Below are 25,312 nucleotides of genomic sequence, written 5' to 3' on the forward strand. Positions count from 1 at the left end.
CCACATTTCTGAGAGATGATTCTGGAAACTGCAAGGATCTGCACATTTCCTACTACCCAGTGTTCCCCGATAAAAATGCTACCCTACCTGGGTGGCAGGGCCCAAAGACTGCAACATGAGAGGATCCCAAAATGCAAAATGTACAGATAAAATGTTTCCACTCACAACCGTAAATTCTTTTGCAATTTGGATAGCTGAGGACTTTGGGCCTGGTCCTGGCTGTCACCAGAAAAACCTTCCAAAATTAGACATTTCTGATAACTAGGCACCTGCGGGAGTCTAGGGTGGTGTAATTTGTGGGGATCTCACAAGGTATATTACCCAGAAGCCCTTGCAAACCTCAAACTTTGGTTAAAAACATTTCTGTGAGGGGAAGGTCTGTAATCTTTGGGGATCTACAAATTTCAAACAACTCAGCATTCCCGCATGGCTTTTGGTAAAAACTTTGCCACACTTGTGTTGGTGGGCCTAGTGACAGCAACAGGAAAGACCCCATAATGCAACATGGAAAAATAAAATGTTTCTACTCAATGAGCAACCCATTTTTGCGAAGTGGTGAGCCGTAGATTTTCAGCCTATGGTCAGAGGCGAACAAGGGGAACATTCAAAGCCTAGACATGTCTGATAACTCGACACCTGGATGTATCAAGGGTGGTGTGACAGGTGTGGCTCCCACAAGGATTTCAAGGTTTGTTTTACCCAGATGCCCTTGAAAACTCAACATTTGGCTAAGTACACAAATTTTCCTCACAGTTTCGTGAGAGTGCCAAAATAAGCTGGGTTCCAAAAATGTCCTACCACCTCGCATTCCCACTCCTCTCCAGATACAAATAGCACCCTATTTATGTTGGTGGGCTGACTATCTGTGACAGGAAAGGGCTCCAAACCTCTACATGGCCGGATCGAATTTTGGTACTCAATAGCAACCCTTTTTTTGCCATGTTGATAGATGTGAATTTTGTTCTGGGCTCAGCTGCCACCCAGGCAAACCTACCAAACTCAGACATTCCTGAAAACTAGACAGTCCTATTGAAGATCTGCATTGTCCATGGCTTAATCCGTTCCTGCCATCAGCACTATGCCTAGTCACACACCAGGGATACCGTTTGTTTGAGGACGAGTGTGGGTACACAGGATGGTAAGAAGTTTGTGGAGCTCTACAGATTCCGCAAATTTCCATCACAGAAATTTGAGGAACGTGTGTTTTTAAGCAACGTTTGAGATTTAGGGAGCATTGTGGATAAAAAATCAGATCAGGATCAATGCCAGGCACACTATCAGATTGCTAGACATTAAAAAGGACAATTGCACCACAAAGCACGGGATTTAAATATTTCAATCAGGATTTTTATTTAACGTCACATTGCAATTATTAAGGAGCCATGAATTGGGATAAAATTCCTCTTTAAATCATAACCCTCCGGAACTGGCCTTCTTCAGCATGATCCATTCTTGTTGATACGAATGTCCAATTTTCTTGTTCTGGAAAAAAAGCATAAAAAAATATGAATTATTTGAAGTGGTGCATTTTATAAAAATGATAACATATATTGATCAGTCTAATCTAGAATACATATTTATGCATAATTGGAAAAATATATTAGTACTATATGGGCTTCCAACCTGGAGTATTCTGCTAAGCTAAAGCATGAGGTTAGAGTTGGTTCCAGGGAGAGGGCGAGGTAGGGAGAATGAAGAGAAATAGAGATATGAAAAGTGGGTGGATGGAGAGCTAGATATTTATTCCCATTCGGAAGGTTCCAGCCTGGCTTACTCACCGTTTCATCTTTCGAGGCTGCTAAATTGAGTACCGTTAAATATTCTGATAGTAAGATGTCATATGTCATATATATTATTAGATATGCCTAACATTTTTGTATTATGGATTAGGGGTCTGATGTGCAAAGGTATTTTATGGATGCAGGGACTGGAATTCGCTAGGTTCACTTGGTGTGTAATGGCAAAGTACCTTTTTACAAAGTGCAATAGCCACTTTATGAGCTGGAAACTATTTCTAAATTGGGAGAAGCATTTTACCCTATCTAAATCGGATATAGCAAGTGGCTTGAAAGGGATGTGCCCCTCTAATTTGCAAGTCACTATCACATATAGCTAGAATGTGTGACTGCAAATGTGGTCACAACCACTGATCAGTTACCGACACACAAACTGGAGTGGTAACAGACAGTGCTCGAGAGCCCAACTTCTTGCTCTCCAAAAGTCTTACTAACATCTGAAGCAACTTGATGCACGTGGGCTGTTTTAAAAAAAAGTATCACATGATGGGAATGGAAATGTAGGCATGGAGAAGGTCTACTATTTCTCAAAGGCCTCTATATTTTCACTTACATCAATTAATATAGGGTCACAAAATGCGCCCTGCCTTGTTGATATTCTTGACGCACTAGGTTTGATGACTCTGCAAATATACATCTTGCAAAGCGACAGTGTAGGACATTAGTCACCCTGCAACATGTTAGTTTGTAATTTGCACTCACAATTTACAATCTGCCCAATGAGACATGAGGCCCTACCTAATTCAAAACAAATGATTACTACATGAAGCAGGCATTTCCGAAATATCATCTCACACTATAATTTAACATACTTAAGCTCTCAGGTGTTCAACATGTCAGACCTTCCCAGACTCGGATACGATAATTCTCTTTGCCAACCCACAAGACTGACGAAGTGTGTTAGAGTGTTGACTACCAGTCAGGGCAAGGCTACACATCAGAAAGTAAAAAGAAAAATTAAAAGAGGACGTACATTGTTAACTATGTTCTTAGGAGTCTTCCCTTGGTCAGTCAATAATTCTTTTTTCCCCTTTTGATAGTGGATATTTTATTTATGCATCTTTTTTCCATAAATGGATGATGGCTTTAATAGTCATAGTTTGTGAATGTTGTTGATTCTGTCTGAAAGTGTGTTTTTCTAGAAATGGTCAGTTATTTAGTATTCTGAATGCAAGTAACGGAAAATAAACCACAATTTTGTAACAGGTATCCGGTCACTGGTTTATTAGGCCCTACATGTTCCTAGTTAGAAACATAGAAAATAAATGTAAAGGTAGACAAATGTAGGACAAGGAAAACGATATACTTCTTGCATTTTACACTAATCAGAATTCAAATAGGTGCTTTTGTGTCTATTGCTCAGAAAATGTCCTTAAATGTAATTCACCTGAACTCACAATAAGGATGAAAATCAAACTCAAATTTTGCAACTATATCTTTGTCCTATAATTGCTGAAAAACCAAAGAAATGTATCTCCATATTTCGCAAACAGATCAGAAAATTCATCCGGCGAACAGAGGTAAACCATTGTGAGCAGGTAAGCCCTGACGCGGATACTGTGCCACAGGACTCACTGACTCAGCCAAAGAAGACAAGAATATGCCCAGGGATGCTTGTTTAACTGTCTGATGGGAACCTGTCATAGCACTTTGAGCTAGGCTGTTGAGAAGGACCAAGACTGAGTTGCAGATGTCAGTTTTCTGTCTAGGGAGGCATCAGGGGTACAATGGAATGGAATGAGGACCTATGCCATCGCCGGTGGCTCACATTAATTCAAGCATTGCTTCATTCATCATGTTTGTTGCAGTGCTAACAATATATACATGAAGATTGTGCTGGAGTAAAAGTATGCTCCTGGGCACAGGAGAACAACCCCAGGGTCTGCAGTCAGTACCCAGTGGGGGATATTCTAAAGAACGAGCGATAATCGGTGCACAGACATAATATCGACTCCAAAATATCGTTTTGACAGAATATCGAGTTTTAAATATCGTTTGGACAAAATATCGACAGGACAGAATATCGACAGTCAAAATATCGTTTTTAAGGTAAGTGAAGTAATATCGACTGTAAATAATATAGAAAGTGAAAATATCCAAGTATATAATCTAGATAGTAAAAAATATCGTTTTTTAAATAATATTTAATTATTTATAGTGTTTTTATGTTATAATATGTGTGAAAAGTGTCATTTTATGTTATAATTATTTTTAATTAATGATTTTTTTTAATTATTGTGTAATTTTATTCTGTAGCAGGTTGTGGGTTTATAGGGGAATAGGGTGGGAAGTAATTTATTTATAATTAATTAAATATGTAAATTTATTAATTGGTAGTAATAATTAATTAATTGGTAATTAAATAATATTTGTTAATTATGTAAAATGTAATTGGTAATTAATTTAATTTAATTGATTAATTGCTAATTATGTAAATTAAAATAATGTATTTCCTGTAGCGGGTTGTGGGTTTATAGGGGAATAGGGTGGGAAGTAATTTAATTATAATTAATTAAATATGTAAATGTATTAATTGGTAGTAATATTTAATTAATTGGTAATTAAATAATATTTGTTAATTATTTAAAATGTAATTGGTAATTAATTTAATTTAATTGATTAATTGCTAATTATGTTAAATTAAAGGGGTATTTTTAGGGTTCAGGGTCAGTTTTTGGTTTTTGGGTAAAGGGGTATTTTTAGGGTTCAGGGTTCAGTTTTTAGTTTTTGGGTAAAGGGGTATTTTTTGGGTTCAGGGTCAGTTTTTAGTTTTTGGGTAAAGAGGTATTTTTAGGGTTCAGGGTCAGTTTTTAGTTTTTGGGTAAAGGGGTATTTTTAGGGTTCAGGGTCAGTTTTTAGTTTTTTGGTAAAGGGGTATTTTTAGGGTTCAGGGTCAGTTTTTAGTTTTTGGGTAAAGGGGTATTTTTAGGGTTCAGGGTCAGTTTTTAGTTTTTGGGTAAAGGGGTATTTTTAGGGTTCAGGGTCAGTTTTTAGTTTTTGGGTAAAGGGGTATTTTTAGGGTTCAGGGTCAGTTTTTAGTTTTTGGGTTAAGGGGTATTTTTAGGGTTCAGGGTCAGTTTTGGGTTTTTGGGTAAAGGGGTATTTTTAGGGTTCAGGGTCAGTTTTTAGTTTTTGGGTAAAGGGGTATTTTTAGGGTTCAGGGTCAGTTTTGGGGTTTTGGGTAAAGGGTTTTTTTAGGGTTCAGGGTCAGTTTGGGGTTTTTGGGGTACAGGGGTACAGTGTAAAAATAAAGTAAAATTAAATTAACATTAATTTAATTTAATGAAATTAAATTAAATTAAATTATATTAAATTAATTTTAAATAATTTAAATTATAAAAATTATTATATACTTACCAATACTTACGTTGTAATGGTAGTGCGTTGTAAAAGTTGCGTTGTAACGTCATATATCCACTGTTGCACTCCTTGGAGTGGGAATAGTAATTTTAACCCCTACGCTATCCAACGCTTTCCCTACTGTTGCACCCACTGGAGTGGGAATAGTAATTTTTACTCTTTTGTATTTGTACGTTAATAATATTGGCTATTATTTAATTAAATTTTGTTACTATATATATATATGTTTTAAGAAATATGATTAAAAAAATATTATTTTTTTACTTTCATTAATTATTTAATTATTAAAAGTTATTTTAAGTATTGTTAAGTATATTTTAGTAATTAATTTTTTATATTAATGTAATTAAACATTGTTTTTATTAAAGTCGATATTTTTTACAACTATATTTTTGTAAACGATATTTTTAACTCGATATTTTTGTACTTACCTGTTTGTAGATAGAAACTCGATATTTTGTCTCTCGATATTTTGTCAACGATATTTTTGTTGGTCGATATTCTGTCCCTCGATATTATTTCAGTGATCCGCGATAATCATCGACAAAATAGGTTAACACAATTTTTCATATTGCGTCTATCGTGGGAAAATAACTCAGTGTTCACATCATATTCACAACACAACAGTAACATGCAATAGTTTCCCGATAAAGCGTCAAATGTCTGCGATAAAATTACCGGGACGGCGATAAAAATCTAAACCCGAACGTGAAAAATGTGTCGATGGGCCCAACTGCGATTCAAAATTCAGCAATAAGCAGCGCCAGGCCTGCAAGACCCACATGTCAGGCAGTAAAAATCACTATAAAAGCTGCAACAAAATACAAAAACAAAATACAAACAACTGTGAAGCACCATGGAGGCAGCCGGAGCAAGTACAGAGGACAACCAGAACCCCACAAGCCCCACGGAGAACTCGCCTGGGACCTCGGGGTCAGGGAAGGGAAAGGAGAAGAAGAAGAGGAACCAGCGTTTCAGTCCGCAGAAAAACCAGATCCTCACTAAGGAGGTGATAGAACACCATCACCAACTGTTCATCACCTCCACTGTGTCATTGGCAACTAAAAATACAATATGGCAGTACATCTTGGCCAAGGTGAATGCAGTCGGAGTGAAGAGAAGGGAAGTGGACGACTGCCAGAAGCACTGGACTGATGTGAAGCGCCAAACCAAGCTGAAACTCACAACCAACCTGAAAGCAGCATTGCAGACTGGAGGTGGGAGTCCAGCGACACACACCAGGAGCTGGATGAGATGGAGGAAATGGTGTCCCGAGTCATCATCGGGGAGATGGTGGCATGAGTTGGGGGATCGGATACTGCACAACAAGACCTGAGCCAACAGTAACAGGGTGAGTAACGACCTGGGACTCGGGGGGATGGGGTTAGATGGGCACAATGGCACACATTCACAATTAAGTATAGCACATCTGCGGGCAAACCATGCCTAAGAGTCACAACTCTGACCAAGAGCCCAATATACCCAAGTCTGCAGCATCTCAGCAATGTATAAGCACAGAGTTGAAAGGCACACCGCCTGAAAGGGATAAGGGCCAGCCATATCAGAGCTGAAGGTGCAACTCACCCACAATGCAGCACACACACATAAGAATCAGAGCACCTCAACATTGACAACAATGTGGTACAAAGTGCAACACTTTCCCAACAGAACAGAGGACACAACTGCTGCCGCTTGTATGTAGAAAATGTCCATTCGCAATTTGGCATAGCAGAAAACTGTGAGATGACAATGTACAAATACAACCTCACGTCCGTGATGGTGCAGAGATGTTAACTGTACTGCATCAAATAGGCATCTCCTCACAAACAGTCACAATGTACATTATCATGCAGTCTGTTAGTAAACTTGTACAATGCATGAACATACATGTGAACCCAATGTAAATCTGCATCTACCATTCACATTGCAGAGGGAGAATCAACACCTCCTGCAGAGCAGACCCAACAACTCAGCACTGATGATGAAGAGGACCTCCCCAACATTGACACCGACTCCCTCTAACAGCTCATGGACAGCTCCGGCACCCCACCTCCAGAAGCAGGACAGACGAGCTGCATCGAGGAGAACGCACCCCCTGCACAGACCACACAGCAGGAAGCACCCACCACCACCACAGCTGTCTCCCTTGAGCCCCAACAACAACACATGGCATTCCAACGCTGTGTGTTAGGGTGCCAGGAGAAGATAGCTGATCAGCTGCGGGTGGGGTTTAACCTCATGGCAGCCAAACTAGATGCCATACGTGGGTGTCTAAGTCCCATCAGGGATGACTTATAGTCCCTAACGGACACCTACTGTCTGCTCCATGCTCTCCAACAATCCATGGCTGACATCGCTGGAGTCATGACTCTGAGCCAAGAACCAACTGTCTAGTATCCTGGTATCCTTACAGAGTGGCTGTGGAATATCTGGACACTTTGAAACTTTCGGGCATGATCCCCTTATCACTGGTGGGATAGATCTTGCATATATTGGGGTAAGTATTTTTAGTTGTGTGCTACTCATACTAATGTTGTCCCTTTTGGTGCTGTGACATTGCACTTTCTTATTAAGGAGCTAAAAATATATCCCCCCCCCCCACAAAAATGTCTCACAGACATTGGGTCAACCAGTCAAAAGGGATCACTTACCCTCTTTCTGAACGATATGCAACGAAGATTTTTATGATGCTTTACGTTCCTGTTTACATGAATCTTTGAAAAGAGTAATAGCATAAGGTTGGTAGTTAGGCTGCTGAATTTTTTTAATTTGAGTTAACCTTGGTCTCGGTCTATGTTCGTCAGACTTGAGGGCTGTCTGATTCCAATTTTACTTCTCATTTATATCTCATGGACTTTTTCATTTAAATACAACAGGGAATTCTATGGCAGGACCGGAGGTTTCAGATTATGCCTTACTTTCTTCACTTTATTTCTCACAGCAGCAAGAAAAACATGTAAAACTACTTTTCCTATGAACACTCGGGAAAAAAACAGGAAACTAAATCATAAGTCCTTCGTTAGTCTCTACACTCCGGCAGCATCCATCATGCATTGCAGCTGCTTCCTCTTCCTCTTTCTTCGCTGCTCAGCAGCAAGTTAAGTGCTTTTTTCACTCTCTCCTGGCTTTTGGGGTTTTATGTGGGTAGCGTTTGACTTTGCTGTTTAGCGCTGGTGTTTTTTCGACCACTACAGGTCCCCTGATCATCGCGGGACGCCTTTTGCGATCCTAGCGCTATTTGTTGGCCCAGCGGAGTGCGGTGTGCCTCAGGCGCCACTAGGGGGCAGTGTTCTCTCTGATTGTATGTAGGCGCGCTGGAATTCGCGTTTTAAACGTGTTTTTTACCGCGTTTTACACAGTTTTGGCACTGTCCCTGGCCACCGGTGCTGACACCCTGCGGGGTCGTAAATTAGGTTTCCCCCAATTGTGTGACGCCCAGAGTGGGTTGTATTCTGTGATGAACACCCTGAAAGGGTCGTAATTAGCGCTGGTGTGTAGCGCAAGGGGACGCTTGACCGGGAGGTGCCCTAGTACATAGAGGGCTGTTGCGTTCCCTGGGCTAGTCCCGAAATTCGTGCCTCTGTGCCACCATATCCTCTGTGTTGCCCCAGTCCCACAGTGTGCCCTCAGGGGTTTTGCAAGTAGCTGTGCTGTACCTCCCTTATCTGTACCTCAGTATGCAGGGGGAGTCAGGCCAGTACACGGAGGAAGACCCTCTAAATTATACCTCCTGGGATGATGACTTCTACCAGGCGGTTGATGACTCCATCTACAAGCGGGTGGATCAGTCGATAGTACCCCTGGAGCAACGCCTGACGGCGCGTTTGGAGGAGGTGTACGCAAAAATTGCAGCCCTCATTCCAGCGCCTGCCCCGGCATTGGATCCTTCCCCATCAGCGGTTCCCCCACCTAAGAAACCTTGTACTGAGGGGATTGATCCGGTGGCCTTTAAGGCGCTTGAGGATCCTCTACCCGCTCCCACCCCACCTGTGGGTGCCCCACCTCCTACTCCCCGCACTATGTCCCCGGAGCCACAGCAGGATGACGATTCTCCGGACTCGGAGGAAGAGGCCTGCTCTTCTAGGTCGTGGCTCCCTTCCCAGCCGTCCACCTCCGCGGGTCCTTCGGACATGTTGGACCCGGGCAATATTGTCCACCCACGGTCCTCAGAATGGGTCCCGGGGGATAAGGTGGCCCTCTATATGGCGAACCGTCTCCGAAAACCGGTGGACAAGGATGCCCGTAGCCGCCTTAGGGCGGAGTGCCCCCGCCCTTCCCTGGAAGGGAAAGTGGCAATGACCCCGGACATTGACCCTAAAATGGCCACTTTCCTCGCTAAGTTTGTTAAAGATCCCCGGAAGGGTATAGATCGGTCCTGGCGTACTTGCCAGGACAAACTTCTGGACGCTGTAGGCCCCATGACCAAAATCCTCGACATGGCAGAGGAGGCCAAGGTGTCGGGGGACCTAATTTCTCCAGAAGTCTTATCTAATTGGGCGCAGCGCGCCATTATTTTCCTAGGCAATGCCAACTGTGCCCTCTCTACGGAGAGGAGGAGGTCACTGCTAATTAAAATTGACCCTAAATTGGGTGACCTCGCCTCTTCGGAGGCTTGGGCGGTGGCGCAGGGCGGTTTATTCGGAGATCCTTTTATTAGGGAGCTCGGTAAATTTGTGGCCACGTTTACGTCACTGGATCAGGCCCAGTCCAATATTAAGAAAGTTTTTGCCCCTCGGGTTTTTGAAGGGGCCGGGCGAGGCAGGGGCTGCTCGTTCGGTCGAGGCAACCCCTCCGACAGAGGACAAGGCTCTGGACGCGGGCATGGTCAGGAACACAGCTCCCGCTTCAATAATTTTTACCCCACGAGAGGTCAGAAGTTCCGAAGACGTGGGGTCTACCGAGGTCGGCAACATGGTGGACGAGGTGAGTGTGCTACCCTCTGCGAGTTTGCGGGTAGGGGTGCGCCTGGCGCAGTTTTTCCCAGCATGGCTCTCCCTTACCAAGGACGCCTGGGTACTACAGATGGTTCAGGGCTTCCAGCTGGAGTTCCATGGCCGTCCACGGCAGTCCCAGCGTCCTCGTCCCATTACGTTCTCTCAGCGCGATGCAGAATTGGTGCGCGACAAGGTTTCCGCCCTCCTTCACAAAGGGGCGATTTGCTGCGCGTGCGAGCATCCGGACGGCTTCCTCAGCAACATCTTTTTGGTCGACAAGGTCGATGGAGGCCGCCGTTCGGTTATTAATCTGAAGGAGTTCAACGAGTGGCTAGTTTACCGCCATTTCAAAATGGAGGGAATCCACCTCCTGAGGGATGTACTGCGACCGTCTGACTGGATGGCCAGGCTCGACTTAAAAGACGCCTATCTGGCGGTCCCGATTTCCCCTCCGCACCGTCGGTTCCTGCAGTTCAGGTGGGACGGGCAGGTCTATGAGTTCACCACCCTGCCCTTCGGGCTCTCCTCAGCGCCGTGGTGTTTCACAAAGGTGCTACGCCCAGCGGTGGAGACCTTGCGGGCGCGCGGTGTCCGAATGATAGTGTACTTGGACGATATGCTCTTCATGGACCAGTGTCCGATGCGCTTAGCGTCCCAGCTGCAGTTCGTGGTGAACCTACTGCAGGGTCTAGGGTTTGTTATCAATGAGAAAAGTCTCTCCTAGTCCCAACTCAGTGCGCAACCTTTCTCGGGTTCAGCATCGACTCGGTTTCAGCCTCCTTGAGTCTTCCCGCCCGGAAAATGTCGAAAATTCGACACGAGTTGCGCCAGACCCTGGCGAAGTCCCTGATATCATTGCGTCATCTAGCGAGGATAGTGGGCCTGTTGTCGTCTTCGATTCAGGCCATCTTCCTGGGCCCGCTTCACTACCGAGCCATGCAGCGGTTGAAAGCGTATCATCTCAGGAAAGGTCTGACGTACTCTCAGCTGATTCCGCTGTCGGAAGACGTGAGGGACGAAATGCGATGGTGGCTGACGCACATGGAGGCCTGGAATGGTCGTGCGATATTTGGCTCCGCCCCAGACATAGTGATAGAGTCGGACACCAGTCGTTCGGGTTGGGGAGCCAGGTGTGGAGATTTCTCCACGGGCGGCGCTTGGTCTGCCATCGAGCAGTCATTACATATCAACTGTTTGGAGTTGCTGGCAGGTTCCTTCGCGGTCCAGTGTTGGACCAAGGATTGGGTCCAATCGTGTGTCCTTCTGCGGATGGACAACGTGTCCGCTGTCCGCTATATCAACCATCTGGGTGGCACCAGATCCAAGATGTTGGCGGATCTCGCGCGGGACTTTTGGCACTTCTGCCTAGACCATGACGTCTCGGTTACGGCGGAGTATTTGCCCGGCCGTCAGAACAAGGTGGCCGACAGGCACTCCCGGCACCTCCTAGATGCCAGCGTATGGAAGCTGGTCCGTTTTCGGTGGACCTGTTCGCCTCGCGGCTGGACCACCAGTTACGGAGGTATTTCAGTTGGCGCCCGGACCCATCGGCGGAGGCGACAGATGTGATCCTCCAAAACTGGTCGGGCGAGCAGGGTTATGCATTCCCACCATTCTCAATGATAACGCGAGTGTCAGCGTTGCTCCGCCGTCAGTCAGCGCAGGTGGTGATGATCACCCCATGGTGGAGGTCTCAAGTTTCTGGAACTTTCCTGGGATTTTCCAATCCTACTCCCCCACTCTCCTCACATTCTCCTGAATCCGGACGGGAATCCCCACCGGTTGGTTCAGGAGGGCTCGTTGAGACTGATGGCATGGAGGATCTCCGGCGTCGCTGGTCTCTCCCAGGCCTTTCGGGAAAGGCAGAGGATCTGCTCTCTAAGGCCTGGGCGGACAGCACCACCAGGAGATACCGTTCAGCGTGGCATAGATAGCGTCGTTGGTGCGTGCGACGGAGTTTCAATCCCGTGGGGACGGATGTAGTCCATGTCCTCAACTTCCTGGCCTCCTTGGCAGAAGAGGGTTTAGCCTATAGGTCTATCAATACTTTCCGCTCAGCCATATCGGCGGGGCACGACCTGGTGCAGGGTTCCCCGATCGGGGAGCACCCTTTGGTTTGCAGACTGTTGAGGGGGATTCGCCTCTCGCTGCCGCCCGAGCCGCGGTATTCAGTCCTGTGGGACGTAAACAGGGTTCTGAATATGTTTCTTTCTTGGCAGCCGAACAGGTTTTTGTCTCGCAAAGAGCTTACGGCTAAGTTAGCGATGCTATTATGTTTGGTTTCCTGCAGACGGGTCTCAGACGTACGAGCGCTCGACGTTACAGCCCGGGTGTTTTCCCCGGAAGGGGTGTCCTGTACAGTGAGCAGGAGAACTAAGACCCTTACGAGGGTTATTTCATATCCGGCCTTCCCGGAATCCCCCAAGCTGTGTGTAGTGCAGTGCCTCCGTGCATATGAGGATATGACTGATGACACTCGCCCTCCGGGTGAGAGACAACTTTTTATTGCCCTACGGAAACCGTACAAGGCTGTTTCTTCCCCAACAATCGCCAGATGGGTGCGTTGGGTGATGCAGGAGGCGGGGATTGATACGAAGACATTTGGTGCTCACTCAGCACGGGGAGCTATGGCCTCGAAGGCTTTTGCCCTAGGGGCTCGGTTGGAGGACCTGATGAGGGCCGCGGATTGGTCCACGGACTCCACGTTCAAGAGTTTCTACTTTAAGCCAGTACCAGAAGTGGCTTGGCTAGTCGTCATCGATAAGCTTTGAACTGGCATAATCTGAAGCCTCCGGTCCTGCCATAGAATGAAAATTTGCCTAGCTTTAGTGCTGGTAAGTTCCAATTCTATTAAGGACTCGGAGGCGAGGATTATCCCCCCCAAGGACTTCCTTGAAGTGGACCCTCCCCGTACAGAATGTAAGTAACCTGTTTACGGAATTCATGATGTTGGCAATGCTATTGTTCTGTATGCATTTGATGCTACGTACCTTGTTATATTCAAGACATCAGAGTCTGATTGTGAGGTTTCTTTCAGGGAATGATGGTCCAAAACAGGATGCGTGAGATTGCCGGAACATGGGCTTCGCGCAAAGAAAGAGGAAGAGGAAGCAGCTGCAATGCATGATGGATGCTGCTGGAGTGTAGAGACTAACGAAGGACTTATGATTTAGTTTCCTGTTTTTTTCCCGAGTGTTCATGGGAAAAGTAGTTTTACATGTTTTTTTTGCTGCTGTGAGAAATAAAGTGAAGAAAGTAAGGCATAATCCTCGCCTCCGAGTCCTTAATAGAATTGGAACTTACCAGCACTAAAGCTAGGCAAATTCTCATTTTCATATAAAGGAATTATCTGCTTTGCCGTTTTTATCACTGTATTTTTGGGTAAAAAATGCCTTTTAAAGGTAATTCCTGAGTTCTTCCATCCTTGTTTTCTCTGGCAGCATTTCTTTCTTTTCCTTGTTGGACTGTTTCTCAACATTTGTCTAGTCCACATGGTGAAGTTTCATTGGTGAAGGTTGAAAAAGTAGCCGTTCAACTAAATTTTCACATCTACCACCTTTCTATGAGAGTTTTCTTGTATTCGGCCATGCGGATTCTTTGATGCAAAGGATACTCTTCTTTGTTTTACACCCCTTCCAATTTTTAAATTGCATTCGTATTTGGTGATGGTCTCTGTAGGACGCCAGCTCTGTATATACTATACTAAATAGAGGTATAGTGACACTACATAGTCCAGTGAGTCCCCAAAGGCATAGCAGAGGTTAAAGTAGATAACACCTTACTCTCAATTTAGTGGCAGCTGGGCTGAGCAGTTAGGCTTATCAGTGGGTAGTATGAATGCATTTGTCGTACACACCCATAAAACACAGGAACACACACTCAATGACTAACTCCAGACCAATGTTTTGTAAACATATTACTTTAGTTACTTTTATTTTAGGAACCAAGTTGAACTCAGTTACAGGCAGGTAATACTTTCAAAAAGGCAGTAGGAAAATGTATGGTCTTGGAAGTGCTTTGGTATTGTCAATTCGAAACAGTAACATTTAGTACTGGTACAAAATATACAGTTTTAGATAATCAATAGAATGCAATCCGAAAGAAGGAAAACGGTGTTATGCGTACACAACTTTTGTTGCCAGTCTTTGAGGGTTAGTGCAACCCTGACCAAGGGTCAGGTTGACCTTGACACTGCACCACTAGTGGGACTAGGGCGGCTGGGTGCAGAGTTCGGTGTCAATACCGACAATGGGTTTCTGCTCTCGGGGTCAGAGGAGAACAATGGGGGAGAATGGGACTCAGTAGGTCGACAATGCCAGGACCGTCACGGTCGTCGGCAGCGAGTCACTATTGATCAAAGGGAGCCACCACCAGCCCAGCAGTCGCGTTCGTAGGGATGGAGATGCACAGGGGATGGAAGAGTTCAGCTGAGGTTGGGCCATCTCGGAGAGGCTGTGGCCGAGCAGGCGGGGCAGGTGGAGGCCAACAGGGCCACTTGGAGGAGTGTGCAGGCTCTCAGGAACAGAGCTGTGGTCAGCTTGGGTTGTTGGGTCAAGAGGATCTCTTTAGGTAGTGGAGGCCATTCAGCTGTGGTGCTTTCTTCTGGCAGGGCAGAGTCACATTGACACAAGTGTTGGTCCTCTACAGGTGCAACCTTGTCGTTCCTTTTGTAGTAGTGAGTCGCGTCGACCCAAGTGTCGGTCCTTAACTACTGCAGTCTTTGTGCTGGCGGATACCGGGGATTAGCACCTCTTGCCCAAAGGGAGGTTCTTGGAGATTGTTTGGAGGCTGGAAGGTATCCAGGATTTCTTGGAGGCCTAGCAGGGTTTCCGGAAGGACAGCAGGTCCAGTTGTCGAACCGTCTACAGGTAGCGGTGTTCTTACTGGGTTCTTTCTGCAGCGGTTCAGTTCCTGGTTTTGCAATGGTCTTATTCCGTCTTCTTCTTTTGGTCCATCTAATCTGAAAACAAGGTTCAGGGGAGCCCATAAATACTAAGTTTAAAAGCGTTCCTATGGTCGGGGGAGTAGCCAATGGCTACTGTTCCCTAGGGTGACTATGTCCTTTGGGTGCCCCCTCCCTTTGGGGAGAGTGTACATCCCTGTTCCTTTTGGGCGTAATTCTCCAATTCAAGATGGAGAATATCTAAGAGAGGGGTTCACCTCAACTCCTGGTGACCCTAGGGGTGTGCCAGACTAATCTGGACACTCTTACTCTGCTTACTAATTTTCCAGCTGGTCCGACTGCCAAAAAAGGGGTCTAGACAGGGGGCGGGAATCTTTACTAGTTAAAGCTGCCCTGATCAGCACATCACAAGGTGAGAGCCTTTGAGGCTCACCATTAAGTGTTGCTGTTCTTGCCAGGGGGAGGTGTGAAGCCCCTCCATCCAGAGCAGGCTTTGTTTCTTACCTTCAGGAGCACAAAGGATCTCACTCCATGAGATAGGAAGCCTGTCTGGTGATGGCTGGTTGACGGGGACCAGATAGCCTATACTCTAGAGGTTGGTTGTCTTTCAGGGGGCATCTCTAAGATACCCTCAGAATGCATTTTAATAGTAAATCCAACACTGACATCAGTGGCTCATGTACTCAAAATGGCTTGACTACACTCACAATGTCTGTGAGTAGCATGGACACTGTAGGGGCATATTGCTCTTGCAGCTATGCCCTAAGCTGTTGTATGGTACACCCTAGCTTAGGGCTGTAAGACCTGCAACAGGCTGCATTGGGAAGGGGGCATGGCACAGAGGGATGTGTGCTTGAAACACTGTGTGCACTACAAATTAAATATCTATAAAGTTTGAGATCCCATATTAACAATTTTCTTTAATGAAAACCACCAATTTTTTCAAAAAATACTCATACTATAATGGGTTTCAAACAAATTTCATCTTTGTTGAAAAAAGTTCAGTGTGATAATCAACACAGATTCCAATGATTACAATAATGATACATTGTACATATTATCACAGTGCATCCATGTTCCATGGTTTTTCAAATGCAAATGATTTATTGTAGAAGTGCAGATCAAGGGTGTGCAGCCAAATGCATTTCGGGACAACGTGTCCCTTCTTCGGGGGCCATTCAATGCACAAAATCAATCTTCTTGAATGCAACGTTACAAGATTACATCTTTCCGAACCTGGTTTAGCTGATACGGCGTTTCGTCATCCATTTCCTGTTTTATTATTGCCGACCGTTCTTCACTCTGTCCAACAGGACTCTAGCTCTCAGTCCTGGTGCCTAAAACTCCTCTCATTAATTGAGAAATGTTCCTGTTCTTGTAACATTGCATTCAAGAAGATGGAAAGCTTGAACTTGAAGGAAAATGTTTTTTTCATTTTCTCCGAAAAACTAAAGTGCAGCTCAATGATAAACTGGAAATATCCCAGTCGAGCACATGTGGGTGATGAAATATGCACTAATTCACAAGCATCCATCACTTTTTTTTAATATTGATTTGTGTTTTTCTTCTTGACTTTCCCAGCCTTGAAAAAGTCCATAGGTGGATGAAATACGTGTTGGCTCAAACATCCGTAAGCAATTATTACTGGAGCATCCATACTGACTATGTGATTAAATTAAGACGTAAATCATCTATAATCAATAATTACTGGAACATCTGTATTGACTGTGTGAATAAACTAAGAAGTAAACAAAACATGCACCTGTCATATTAAGTTTGGACTCTTTGATTGCAAAAACAATGTACAAAGATAGATACAATTTTTTTTTCAGACTGGAGATAAACAAAATTGGGTGCCATTGTTTTATACTTTGTGTTCTTGCGATTAACGAGTGCTCCCCTATTTATGTGTGGTGTAGATTGGGCTAAGGTGGAATGGGTCATCTAGGACCTGGCTGAGACACATCTTTTTAGCGGATCTGATAGTGGTGTTTGAGCACCAGAAACTATCAATCATTACTAAGCTTTAAAGGGAGGGATGTGTGACATCTATACTAGAGTTGCCTTCTTTGTTCATATATATATTGTTTAATATCATCACCATCTTGTCGTCTCAGGAGATAATCTTCCAGCTAAATTGTTCAAGTAAAGAACAAAAGATAATTGTGCATGGTTCAAACAAATTGTAGATGGAAAGCTCATTTTAAACAAGGGTTTTTTATTTCCAACCTAGAAAGAACAATGAGAGGTTCTACATTCATCAGACTTCAGCAGAAGTAGCCTGGTGTTTGCGGCAATTTTTTGCCAGGTATTATCCCACAATTTAGAGTCTCAAATTGATTGTTTCTCTTCAAATTAATAGAAGTCAACTCAAAAGCAGTGTAGAAATGGAAGCCCCATTGAGTATTATTTGTTCTACTAAAAACAAACAAATAAATAAATAACGAATTAAATATATAAATATGGTTTCAGAATTTGCTCTGCCAAGAAAAAGAGAAGAGAATGATTAAATGTCTCTTTTTATCTTTATTCCAAACCCTCAAATGTTTAGTTGCATGGTGCATGCAGGCATCCCTGCCTTAAGCAACTTTTCCACAGTGTGCCTACATTTAGAACAATGTGGCCTAGGGAGTAGTCCAAACTTCTGTATCAACAAGTGTTTCCTATTCCTATACTTCGATTGCTCACACATGTCTTAGACAAACAGTTAAGTGGATCTGCTATCTTCTCTTCATCACGCACAACAATTCAAAAGAAGCCCACAGAATGTAGCAGACCTGCATCGATGGGAATGTGATAGTGACAGGGACTAACAGGCCAGATACTGAGCTATATATTAGTGGGCCAGGAATAATCTTCAGAGTCGCAATTTTATATTCTCCACATTAAGAATGTAAGTCCTATCCTTCTCCTTTTCTCTCTGCTCCATATTGGGCATACCAATTTAATTCCCTTCAATCCCTCTGTCAAACTCAGCTCGTTTGGGATAGTCAACCTCTACTTGTAGCTGTATAATCTTGAAAGACACAGCTTCTAGGGCAGGGGGTTCTATAGAGCTGACAATTTCAAGAGTAACAGACATATTGGGGTGGATCTCCCTCGTTGCACTCTCTGAATATCGTTCAGGGTTCTAACAAGATAAACTTTGAATCCTGTAGGTTACATGGGCCTAATTCTGTCCTGATGAAAAACTGCTCCTACATGCATTCCTTTCAAGGCAGCCTCATTGATTTCACCTGGAAGAAATTGCAACAACCAAATGACCTTATTTGAAATGTAAATTCAGATTTATACTGCTAGCTGTGAACATGGAGCAATTTCATGATCCTTAGTTCCTTGATATCATAGGGATCTCCTAGCTGTGTCGAAGTTAAGATCTCATGAGATTTCTACCAAACAAGATGCAGGGTTCTTGGTCTGAAAACGATGGTTTAGGACACAAAACATCATTGACACTCAGGCGCAGCTTAGCTAAACAGTTAGATAAGGTATAGCGTAATTATCATAATATGGAGCAAGATGGAATGACCAACTAAATTATTACCTTGAAAATTTAATAACCCTTTAGTACTGGTCCAAAAATAATGTATATACACTAAAACATAGACTGAAATCACACAACAAATAAACCAAAGGTCAACAAAACAGGACTTTCAAATTACACTCTAAGCGACTAATTCCCCCAAGGTAAATGTACACATAAATGTACACATATAAACATATTCACTTGTAAATCTTCTCCTTCATGTATGTGTAAATCTACACTTCTGTGCTATTCATCATTTAGCTTGGCAACCAACATCATACTATACATAACAAAATCTGCAGTTTGACCATGTGTGATGTTACAATAAAAAGGATGTAATTTTAAATAAGGCAGACCTACAGACTTTGTCAGAGCATCAGGAGAACAACATGTAAAACGTGTGCCTATTGGCTTTATCAAGGGGCTAACTTATAAACATATATAAAGCTAACCTATTGCCTCTGTAAAAAAAATCACCTACGGTTATAATAAAATGTATATTTCATTAACTCACACATTCCAATGTTTAATAAAAAATATTCTTATAAAAGAAATATTAAGGTTGTATTAAAACCATCTTTGAGTCTTTCTTTTAACATATTTCAGGTCACAAAATGCAGCAATAAAAATACCAACAAGAAAGGCCCTCCATCTGAAGCTCGCACATCTCCAGTCAGCAGTTTTTTAAACAGTTATGGTAAGCACTCCTGGCGTCACGACTTTAATGACCTAGGAGACTAATCTTTTTTTTATGGTCTGCTGCATTCCCTGCAACCCCTACATCATTATAGAAATAGTTGGTTGAACACCATCAGACTCCAGCTCCTGCTGCCCCTCATTTATTATTCTTTTATTAGTTTTATTATATGGGTGTTCCGGTGACGTCCCGGGACATCCACATCTTTAATTTGCATTGGAGACTGTGGGAAGAGCCCCAGAACCTTGACGCCCCTCTGGCTCCCTGCAGTCGGCCCTCTAGGCCATGGCCTCTCCTCTTATTATCTCTTTCACAGATTCCCTCACTACCACCCTCCAACAGTACCCCTCCTTTTTCATAGCTCCTCTCTCACGTACATTTAATTTGATTTTTTAGCACTACTCATACCAGTGTAGGGTGTGAGAGCACTTTATTTCACACATAAATCATAGAGAGAGAATTAATCATTCAAGTGTAAATCAGTCTAAATTAAATGTTTTATAAGACAATGAGGATTAAAAGGCGAGGAAATCACGTGTTATCCTTACTAGTAGACAGTATATTTTAAGAGTGTTTGTTATGAAGAAGTACACACATAGGACTTAAAACAATGAATTTCTGTCCAAATCAACCCTTTATTAGCAACATTAGGATAATGAAAGACTGGGGAAAACATCATGTTCTACCCTATATCATGCAGTTTGCATTCAGCTCTTTGATGGCAGTTCATAGGTTGCTATGCTATAGTAGGATTGTAACTTATGAACTAAAAATAAGAAAATGATATAGTTGGCAATACCTAGTGACCCACTGTTATAACTTGGGGTCTCTAGTTGGCAATGGTATACACCTTTGATCAAATAGGGACCCTTGATTCTAAGTCAGGGAAAGGGTATTACACTGGATAACCCCTGCTCACCCCCTTGGTAGCTTGGCACAAGCAAACAGGCTTATCTCAGAGGCAGTGTGTTAAGCATTTGTGAACACATACAGCAATACAGTGAAAACACTACAGATGGACAGGTTTTATAAAAATAAGTATTTTTATATAGACTTATCACAAGACCTTAAACAACAAAAATCCACAATACTGTACTCAATAAGAATTCTTTAAGATGGTAGCAATAGTTCAAAAAAAGGTTAGCCACTTAAAAGCAGTATTTAGCAACAGATAACCCAAACTGGAGTTATCACGACGTCAAGGTCAAAGAAATTCCAAAGTACGGCGCCGACCCCGAGGTGCGCGTCGTCGGGCCCGGAGTCCGAACAAACCCATAAAGAACAGTACTTTGAAAAACCGAAAACAAAGACAGCTCACAGTGTCGGGGAGATGCAGCGTTATTGGCGCATTGTGGCGTTGGTTCCTTACTTCAGGGAGATGATTTGTCGGTGTCCTGGATGCTTGCGTAGGCAGGGGAGGCATCGGTTCCTGACCGAAGAGGAGGTGACGTCACGATGGTGCTGAAACCACGGTTCCGTACGATGTCACGATGTCGATGGATTCTTGACCACCCAGGTCGACGATCGGCTCCGCGATTATGTCAGCTTCAGAGTCGATGTGGCACAGCATTAGGCGTTGGGCCGATGTCGCAAGTCGAAGCAGTGCTCACGGTTATGGCAGGCCTAAGATGTTGTTCGCAGGCATCGATGTGGCACGGAGCGAGTCAGAGCAGTGCTCACGGCTTCGATGCAGATGACCGCGTCACTCGCCAGCATTGGTGTTGCAGAATTCTTTCTGTAGCAGCTAGAACAGCAAGTTCCAGATGCAGGCTAAGAGAAGGGGTGAAGTCTGGTATTCCTGAGACTTCTGTCAGGGGGCAAGCTCAAATCAAGCCCTTGGAGTAATATTCTACAAGATGATGAAAGTCCTTTGAAAGTTCCTTCTCCTCTCCTTGGCACTGAAGACACCACTGTAGGCCAATCCAGCAACACAGCACACTGGCAGGGGGGGCAGTATAACTCCTACAGCTTCCTTGGTTCTTCTCCTTGGCAGAGGTACGTCTTGTTGTTCCAGAAGTGATCTAAAGTCTTGGGGTCTGGGCCTCAATATTTATACTAGCAAATCCTTTGTCCTCTGAAGGCAGAGGGTCCTGTACCTAGTCCAAAACTGTTCTGTGCAGTTCTGGAACACTTTGTTGACAAGACTGCTTCTTTCACGTGACAGTGTGGGCCAGGGACATCAGATGCACCTCAGGAGGTGGAGCCAGCATTGTGGAAGACAGGCACATCCCTATTCAGGTCCCAGGTGCAACTTCTCCCACCCATCTACATGCAGATAGCTCTATTCAGCCTTGTGCTGACTCACCCTGCCTCCTGGAATCCCCCAGCCTCTGTCACTCAAACCCCAGACAAGGAATACACAACCTAGCAGAGGCAGGCTTGAATAGTTAGGCAAGAAAATACCTACATTCTAAAAGGGGTATTTCAAACACAGAATGTTAAAACCAACTTCACTAAAAGATGTATTGTTATCATTCTGAGTTCAGGCATACTAAATTCGAATTTCTACCATGTTCCCTGGGCCAGTTAGGATTATAAGATGTTATAATCAAACTGTCCATTCTGGCCTTTGAGGAACAGGTAGCCTTGCAATAGTGAAAAACGAAGATGGCTGTAATTCACTATTAGGACATGCCGCACACATCAGGGCATGTCCTACCTTAGGGGTGTTTGATATGAAGAAAAGGGAAGGTGTAGGGACTGGTAAGTGGGTTCACTTCCAAAGTCGACATGGCAGTACTAGACTGCACACATGCTCTGCAACGGCAGGCCTGAGACACACTTTACAAGCTACTTCTGTGGGTGGCACAACCAGTGCTGCAAGCCCACCAGCAGCATTTGATTTACAAGCCCTGGGCACTCATGGTGCTCTGTACTAGGGTCTGATAAGGAAATCAAATAACCCAATCATGGAGGCACTAATCAATACATCAATTTAACATAGGGAGCACTTGCACTTTGGCACTGTATAGCAGGGGCACAGTCCCAAAGCATCTAACCAGCAAAACAGATCAAAAACACAGGAGGCAATCAGTAAAAAAAGGAAGGGAGACTCACGCCATTGATACCAAGTCTAACACCCACTGAGCTATCCTCAAATAGTTCTGTAATCTCCATGGCACAGGTTCTTTGCAGCAGACATGTTAACCCTCTGGCTACTTTATGATGAGTTAAAACTGACATAAAACTCCAATCTCTATTCAGCAGGAACATTCATCTTCAAGCTTATCTTGACATTTTTATTGTTGCCTGAAAACTGTGGACAAAACATTAAATTTGCTGCAGTGGCAATTAAACCCCTAAGTTATTTCCTAACACAGTGCCCTTCAACTCAGCACCCCCTGATCTCAGCGCCAGGTGCAGCTACACCGGTCGCAGCGCCTTAAAGCAAGCCCTGAATTCCTCTATGACATCATAGCCATTCAAATATTGTTAATACTATCAGGCCACAGAAAAGACCCAGGGCACCCTTTAGGGCATTACGGAAAGAGATAACAGCTGTATGTAAATGGGTCTCCCATGCTGCTAAAAGCACACTTCCGACACTTCCCACACCATTTAGGGGTGAGGAACTCCAGGTTTCAGAAAGTAATCTTTTTCTGATGGATCATCCACCAAAGCACCAATGTGGTTTCAGCGTTTGAAGTCCCGCCATGTTTAGGTAGGGCTTTCTTCGCAGACTTTGCTTGCCCAGATTTGCTACGTGAAAAGCATGGTGGGCCTAGGAAGTAAATCTCGCCAATGGCCATTGAGCTTTTGGGTCTCAGAAAGATGCCTACCCCATATGGGAGAGCAAGTTTCCTTCTCTTACCGTTTACTGTTACTATTTTAAGACTACCCATTTAAATGTATGTCAAAGCCAATCCTTCCTTCTCACCCTCCCTGCCAGTATGAATCTCAAAGAAAATGTTGATTTCTACTGTCCGATTTTCATTTATTCACGAATGTTCCACCCTGCGCTTCATCTGCCCCAACCACCTCTTTTTATTTTTTTTATTTTTTTATTGACAACACAAGCAGCAAACAAGAAAAGGATTTACAGAGAGTAATACATTTGATCCGTAAATAATGAAACCCAAACATCTGGTTAATTAGTACAGAGAGCAATAAAAAATAAAAAAAAACGGCATGTAAGCTAACAAAACAGTTTCATATGGCAACTAAAAGGCAAACAAAAAGAGAGCAAAACCCCCAATCAATTCAATTCATATCAGAGCTGGAAAAAAGACATCCCCAGATTCTGTCTATTTTCTTGAGTGCTTCATCACCCCTTTTCCTAGCTAGAGATAATTCCATATCATGTATCTCTTTCAACAGAAACCACCATTCGTTTACATGAGGTGGTTGGTCCGAAATCCATGCCCTTGCTATAATCAATCTTGCACATGATATCAAAATGAAAACAAGATCCCGAAATGGAGCTGTAGTTGGCTGCATACCAAGAAGTATCATTTCGGGTAATAGTGGTGTGTAGATTAACTGTTTCTGTTTCAAAATGTTTTCTAAACTATCCCAAAATAAAAGCAAAGCAGGGCATGAAACAATCATATGTTCTAGGTCAGCAGCCTGAAAATGCCACTTTGGGCATTTCGTGCGATCATTAAGAGCATTATTAGAGGACCACTTACAGATTTGTAACGGAGTATAGTATAACTGGCATACGGTCTTATAGGCTTGACGTTTTAAACTAGATGAGTGAACAAGAGTATCAATATTATTTAAAAGTGAAGAAATGTTGTTCGAAGAGATACCAGTCATAAATTTTGAGGCCCATTTCTGCGCCAGTTTAGGGCAGTCATCTATTTTAAATTGACTGAAGCATTTATACCCTAGGCTAATCATAGCTTTATTTCCCCCCCTCCCCTATACATACAAATCCAAAAATCTGAATCTGAAATTTCTTTAAGTTTTAGTTTCCCAATAAGAAAATCACGTATTTGTATGTATTTGAAGTGCGCATGCTTGGGTAATTTATAAAGTGGCCTCAGTGTTTCAAACTCTAAAAAGGCGGATGGGCCATATAGATCGCCCAATTTCATTATGCCTAGATTGGCCCAATTCCTCCACCCTGAATCACTAAAAATGCCCGGTAAACCCGGGTTATTCCAAAGAGTTAGATTAGGGTGAAAAATCGAGGTTTTATTCAGAGCCAATATTGTATTCCATATGTGAATCATGTCTTTAGCGGTCTTAAACCTCACTCTTTTAAAATAGTTTGGGTCATTAGTTCTAGCAACGAATTGTAAGGAATCGGATCCAAGCATAAATTGGTGAAAATAATAAGGGTTGCTGGAGTTAAAAAGACTCTGTAAACGGCCCAAAAAGGAGGCGAGAAAGTAAGTTCTAAAATCTGGAAAATTAGGACCGCCCTTGCTGAACGGTAACTTTAAAGTGGAGAGTGCTCTGCGTTTTTTTTAAAGCCCCATGTAAAACTTTCTAGAATACCATCAAGTTTCCTGAAAACAAATGTATTAATTTTCAAAGGGATACACCTAAATAAATACAAAAATGTTGGCCGAATGTTCATTTTAATAAGGTTTATTCGTCCAATGAGATTTAGGGGAACCGTATGCCATTTTTTAAGAAGAGCATTAGTATCCTTTAGTAAAGCATCGTAATTCAGTGCCATAATGCCCCTGATGTTGGATGTAATTTCAATACCTAAATAGGTAGCTGTGTGGCATATGCCCGAGACTGGGATCCGTGGCTTATGATCAACTATAATTTGTGTCTTACTCAGGTTTAATTTATAGCCCGAGACAGCACCAAAAACGTCGGCTTCTTTAATGATTCCGGCCATGGCTTCTGTCATATCGGTTGTATATATCGCCAAGTCGTCAGCATATGCTGTAATTTTAAGTGAGTTAGCACCAAAATCGAATGATTTTATACGTTCTTGAGATTGTATAGCATTGATAAATGGCTCCATAGCAAGAGCAAATAAGAGTGGTGATAGCGGGCACCCCTGACGAGTGCCTCTTAAAATTGGGAACCTAGAAGACAACAAATTATCATATCCTATTATAGCATTCGGGCAGTCATAAAGTGCTTGTATTCTCATTAGGAACTGTGTTTTAAAACCAATTTCTCTAAGAG

The 25,312-nt window shown here is 43.4% G+C and overlaps 1 protein-coding gene across 1 annotated transcript in view; it reads right to left on the bottom strand.

Annotated features, from left to right (window-relative positions):
- Positions 1-1,325: 1,325 nt before the first annotated feature.
- LOC144791096 (putative pancreatic secretory proteinase inhibitor) overlaps positions 1,326-25,312 on the bottom strand; it is a 138,718-nt gene continuing 114,731 nt past the window's right edge. The window contains exon 4 of the mRNA XM_078665755.1: positions 1,326-1,482. Coding sequence (XP_078521881.1) covers positions 1,437-1,482 — 46 coding nt within the window. The 3' untranslated portion in view covers positions 1,326-1,436. The remainder of the gene's footprint in view (positions 1,483-25,312) is intronic.

Source organism: Lissotriton helveticus, chromosome 11 (assembly GCF_964261635.1).
Source record: "Lissotriton helveticus chromosome 11, aLisHel1.1, whole genome shotgun sequence".
Taxonomy (NCBI): domain Eukaryota; kingdom Metazoa; phylum Chordata; class Amphibia; order Caudata; family Salamandridae; genus Lissotriton; species Lissotriton helveticus.